The sequence below is a fragment of the Giraffa tippelskirchi genome, chromosome 5, assembly GCF_054371585.1.
Source record: "Giraffa tippelskirchi isolate mGirTip1 chromosome 5, T2T-mGirTip1v1.2.pri, whole genome shotgun sequence".
Taxonomy (NCBI): Eukaryota; Metazoa; Chordata; class Mammalia; order Artiodactyla; family Giraffidae; genus Giraffa; species Giraffa tippelskirchi.
In genome coordinates, this window is record NC_137279.1 from 90,109,541 (window position 1) to 90,115,540 (window position 6,000).

The 6,000-nt window shown below is 40.5% G+C and overlaps 1 protein-coding gene across 1 annotated transcript in view; it reads left to right on the top strand.

The window, feature by feature from the left end:
* Positions 1 to 5,622, top strand: part of LOC145505084 (olfactory receptor 6N1-like) — a 38,025-nt gene extending 32,403 nt beyond the window's left edge. Inside the window, exon 2 of the mRNA XM_081486791.1 lies at positions 2,535 to 5,622. Coding sequence (XP_081342917.1) covers positions 2,540 to 3,484 — 945 coding nt within the window. The 5' untranslated portion in view covers positions 2,535 to 2,539 and the 3' untranslated portion in view covers positions 3,485 to 5,622. The remainder of the gene's footprint in view (positions 1 to 2,534) is intronic.
* Positions 5,623 to 6,000: the final 378 nt, after the last annotated feature.

Sequence of the window (6,000 nt, forward strand, 5' to 3'; positions counted from 1 at the left end):
TGCATCAGGTGGCCAAAGTATCGGAGCTTCAGCTTCAGCATCAGTCCTTCCAATGAATATTCAGGACTGATCTCCTTTAGGATTGACTGGTTGGATCTCCTTGCAATCCAAGGGACTCTCAAGAGTCTTCTCCAATACCACAGTTCAAAAGCATCAATTCTTTGATGCTCAGCTTTCTTTATGGTCCAACTCTCACATCTATACGTGACTATTGGAAAAAACAGTATGTAGATGTTCCATATAATTATAATGGTGGTAGTGGTATAAATGATGACAGCAATGCTGGTGGTTTTGGTGGTTTAGAATGGTGTTTGGTACATAGTAAATTCAATAATAATTGAATCAATGGATAAATTGATTTCCTACTCGAGGGGATTTTCCTGACCCAGAGATTGAACCTGCATCTCCTGCACTGCAGGCAGATTCTTTATCACTGAGCCAAAAGAGAAGGCCATGGTAAAGTTGGTGGTTTAGCCATTAAGTTGTGTCCGAGTCTTGGGACCCCATGGATGGTATCCTGCCAGGCTCCTTTGTCCGTGGGATTCTCCAGGCAAGAATACTTGAGTGGGTTGCCATTTCCTTTTCCAGGGAATCTTCCTGACACAGGGATCAAACCCAGGTCTCCTGCATTGCAGGCAGATTCTTTACCAATTGAGCTACAAGGAAAACTTGTGGTAAGGTTAGTAGTGAGCAACTTGATGATTTACTCTTCTTAGATCACCTAGCTCTTATTATTGGAGTTGCATGGAAATGAAACTGAGAAATCTCCTTGCAATGCAATTTTTCAGAAGATGAAACTCACTTCTGGGGCACTCAGTGTGTTATTCTGTATGTGTGCATAAAATTATGCAAGATGGGTTGTCTCTTTCCATAGAAAGCTATGTGGAATTTTTGCAAAGTTTTCAAAGTGGCCTAGAAAAGACAGTTTCCCTGAGACTTGATCCCAGAGCTCAATAGTCAGGGTTGCAAGGTTAAGAAAAGTCATTTGAGAAACAGTGTTACTCTGCATCACTTTTCTGTGCCCAACATCCTGCCCCCAGAGGAACCTCTACTGAGAGCTCATCGTACTGAACAACACCAATGAACACACATTATGCATCCCCTGGGAAGCCAGCATTTCCAGGAACATGAGATATAAGTACAGAAGTGTCTTGGGTTAAAGGGATGATGAGGAAGATGCTGCAAGTCCTAATTTCATCCAGACAGATAGTAATTTGGGATGGTGTATCAGAGATGAGTAGAGCTGAAGGAGAAGATTAGGGGATGAGAAAAAAATGGTAGGAATCATGGTGCTGATGTTTCCCAAAGCCCAGAAACATTTTCAGTGGTTTTGGGGAACTATAAATTATCTGTGTTGTAAGAGTTTTAGAAAACATCAGTTCAAACTTTTTCATGTTAGAGAAAAAGAAGTGGCTTAGCCCAAAGTGTACTGCCTGTTAGCAACAGAGCAGGTTCTCAATGCAGAATCCCTGACTTAGAGGAAGGCCTTTTGTTTTTTAAATATAATAGGACTTGTTGCCGGGTGTTCTGTCTTCATGGTTTTCCTCTTTGAAAATTCCTGGAATATTTCTTCTTTGTAGATCATCTTTCAAAGTGAATTATTATCAGGCACTATGAACCTGAGATTTTGGAAACAGTTCTCAGAAATTTTGCATTTCTTTTTCTTCCCATCCTTTTTTTCTACTCCTTAGAAAAATGTCTATAAACTCTAGTGGGTATTTCTGAAAGAGGCTTCAACAGTCACTTTTAGGGGATGATTTTTCTCTCTTCTCCACAGCCCTGTATGGCTGTTTTTTAATCATTAGAAACTATAGGAATGATGGAAGTAAAGGTTTTCTTCTCTCTCTTATTTTCCTTTATACACACACACACAAACACACTTAAAGTTGAAGTATAGTTGATTTATAATATTGGATTAGTTTCATCACACAACGAATGTGCTGTACAGCAAAGTAATTATATATATATATATTCATTTTTAGATTTACATAAAGGTTTATTTACCTTACATAAATATATATTTCTTAAACTTTGTAATCTTAAGGTACTAAGAGAATTGAACCTCTGCTGTATGTATATGTGCTTCTCTATTTCTTCTTACTGTCTGCAGATCTTAGTAAATGACAGTTTAAGTTTGAAGACTGTTGTCTATTTCCTCTGCTCTCTCTATCATCTTTTGTTTTCACTATTTTCAACCAGTAGTTAGGTGTCTCCTGCTTCCTGATGGTGGAGCAGGAAAGAAATTCAGTTTCTGGAGTCATAAGAGCACAATATTATGGTGTAGAAAAGAATAGAACTGGCATAAAGAGCCTTGATTTCTAGTTCCAGTTCTGGAAACAACAGTTTCTGTTTGGTCCCACCATGTGTGCCTTTAGGATTGCAATTCTTCTATTGCAAAGTGAGGAGTATTGTTTAGATAATATCAAGTTCTTTTAAGGTGCTCAAATTCAGTATTCTTGACACTAGGGACATTTTCTGAATAGAGGAAAAATCTTGATGTTTATTAATCTTCTGTTTTTACTTCTTGCTCCTAGAAATCATGGACCTTGTCAATCACACATGGACCCAGAGTTTTCTCCTTGCTGGTTTCACTACCACTGGAACCCTGCGACCTCTTGCTTTCTTGGGGACACTGTGTATCTATCTCCTCACCCCGGCAGGAAACTTGTTCATCATTGTCCTGGTTCAGGCAGATTCTAGACTGTCCACACCCATGTACTTCTTCATCAGCGTCCTCTCCTTCTTGGAACTCTGGTATGTCAGCACCACAGTGCCCACGCTGCTGCACACCTTGCTCCATGGGCGTTCACTCATCTCATCAACTGTGTGCTTTGTCCAGCTCTATGTCTTCCATTCATTGGGCATGACTGAGTGCTACCTGTTGGGTGTCATGGCACTGGACCGCTACCTTGCCATCTGTCACCCACTCCACTACCATGCCCTCATGAGCAGACAGGTACAGTCATGGCTAGCAGGTGCCACTTGGGTGGCCGGCTTCTCAGCTGCCCTTGTGCCAGCAAGCCTCACAGCCACTCTGACCTTCTGTTTGAAAGACGTGGCTCATTACTTCTGTGACCTGGCACCATTAATGAGGTTGGCATGTGTGGACACAAGGTGGCATAATGGGGTCCATGGGGCAATGATTGGTGTGGCCACAGGGTGCAACTTTGTGCTCATTTTAGGACTGTATGGGGGTATCCTGAGAGCTGTGCTGAAGCTGCCCTCATCTGCAAGCCGTGCCAAGGCTTTTTCCACCTGTTCTTCCCACATAACTGTAGTGGTGCTTTTTTATGCTTCTGCCTTCACAGTTTATGTGGGCTCACCTGGGAGTCGCCCTGAGGGCACAGATAAGCATATTGCCTTAGTCTATGCCCTTTTTACTCCTTTTCTCAATCCTATCATCTATACCCTTCGAAACAAGGAGGTGAAGGAGGCTATGAAGAGGGTCAGGGTCAGGATATGGACCATTTTGAAGGAAGTTTGACAATCTCTGTTATCATTTTGAGGTTTCCTGGTAACTGTAGGAATGAATCACCCAGTTGGTTAGTCAATCATCTTCCCAGAGTTAAAGTAAATGCCAGGGAAATAAAATCAGTCTTATCATTTATCACATCCATTGCAGACACTCACTGAAGAAGGCATAAACCTGGATTAATCAGAATTGGAACATATAGAGAGAAAGGAGGTATGTCTTTTGTTCCATTCCAAACAAATGGGAGAGATATGCCACAAAGGAAGAAAAACAAACCAAAGAACAAGCAAATGTTTTTGAACTTAGGGCTCAGGGAGAGAGTAAGATACTGAGAGAAAGAAAGCAAACTAAAGCTGAGAGTTGGCACTTTTGTCAAGAAAAGATTCCCAGAATAAGATCGAAAAGGTGGAAAACAAGGCTGGCCAAAAATTATAACCTGTGTAAGTTTCAGATGTGAAGCCATGAGCTGTAGGCAGAAAACTTATCAAGAACCTAGTGATCTGGGCTTATCATGTGATCAAAGGTAGCTCACTGGAGAAGACAATGACTTTATTAGGTAGGAGACTAGAAACTTTAGATAATAATTTACTGTCTAATGGGGAGAGACAAAAGTGTTGGAGATGAGAGTGTCATCTGAATTCTCTTCTAATACTGTGGAATATGCCTTAGAGTGATCTGGAGCCATATTCAATAAATAAATAAATAAAATAAAAACCAAGCAACAAAGAGACAAACAAAAAGCTTTGTAAGCACACGTGTACAATGTAGAAAGCATACTGAAATAAAAAATAGACATGGGGACTGTAGCTATGACCTCATTCTCTCCCTTCTCTTTTGCCCCAGCTCCCTTACCACTTTTTCTGCCTAGCAAAGTTGGAAAATTATTGCTCAGGTTTAATTTCTGTACTTTGCCAATATGTGAACTATAGACATAGCCCCTGCCAAAAGATGTCAGGGTTTTGAGAAAGATAGGACCAGGATCTTGGTAGAGACTGGGTCACTGTGTGGGATTTAAAAATTCTCTCTAGTTTTCATTCTTATGTAACTGGTAAAAAATCAAATCAATTATTTTTTATATGTCTGTCCTATGCCAGACCAATGACAGCTGCTTTCCAATGTATTTTTAATTTAATCTTCATAAGACCTTTTGAAGAAGAAAGAATCATCTCATTATCTACATGATGACACTAGAAAGATTACCGCACTTGCTATCAAGAGACATGGGTTTAAGCCCAGATCCACTTCAGTGGGCTGGGTGAACTTAGCAAGACTTCCTCAGTTGCACTCTTTGCCAGACGTCAGTAAGGAGCTAATGACTGCTTACAAGTTTTGATTCTGTGATTGCAACATATCTTAAAGAAAGCAGGATCTGGACCAGACTCAGATGGTAAGATCTGAAAATCCAGAATAGAGAGAGGAAAGTCATGGTCCAAATCCAAGTTTTACTGTTTTTGACTATGTCATCCTGATCTCAGGTGGCCTCCAGCTGCAATGGTTGAAGCAGGATTTCAGTCTCCTGCCAGAGATCGATGCCTCTGGCAGTGACAGTGCTGAATCCTAGCCACCAGGCCACCAGGTACAAATGAGTGGCCAGTGACAAAGCCCTGGCCCATCAGCTGTGTAGAAATGAATTTCCATATATAGATGAAAAGTTGTGAAAAAAAGTATTTATTAGGAAGAAAAAACATGTATGTGGATAGACACACAGGCGGGCTCAGAGAGTCTCACCCTTTAAGTAGTTTAAATCATTTCACATGGGGTATGTCTTTCAGATTTCCTCTGGCCAATCATCTTGCTTTGCCTGGTTCTGAGTTTATATTTGGTTTATGCCAGGGTCCTCCCATGTGTGCACTTTCATCTCTTAGCTAAGATAGATTCTATCAAAGATGTCTATGGGTAGATTGACGTCACCTACTATGGAGTTGTTCCCCTTTCCCTTTTTGACCTTAAAGGAGATTTTCTGCTTGTGTGTAGTAAGGAAGGTCTCCTTGACTTCGAGAAGGAGGAATATGTGGCCTTTTATCTCTTATCATAGCAGGGCTTAGCTTCTCCTATCCACTGCTATTTTGAGTATCTGTCCATAGGGAACAAACTTCAGCTGTCCAGCCTGAGGCCCATCTGTCTTGCCTCAACCCTGTACAGAAAAGAAAGTAAATTCTCTCTGATCTTAATTTTTTCTTCCTTAAAAAGTTCTGTAACAAAGAGTCCTAAAGTTTAAATAAAATAACACATGCTAAGTGTTCAATACATGTTAGCTTTATTATCCCAGAGGCAGAGCAATGTAGTAGTTAGAACGTGAACTTTGATGCCTGCCTTCCTGGGGTGGCACATTAATTCTAATACTTAATTGCTTCGTGACCTTAAGCAATGCATGCAACTTTTCCTGTGTCTCGATTTCCTGATCTGTAAAGTGAGGACATAGTAGAATCTTAAATACCATATAAATGTTAATTATTACTACTTCAAAGATTTTCCACTTACATTTCTGCAGTGGGAATTTCATTCCTTGAGAATGCTTAGCTTCACAC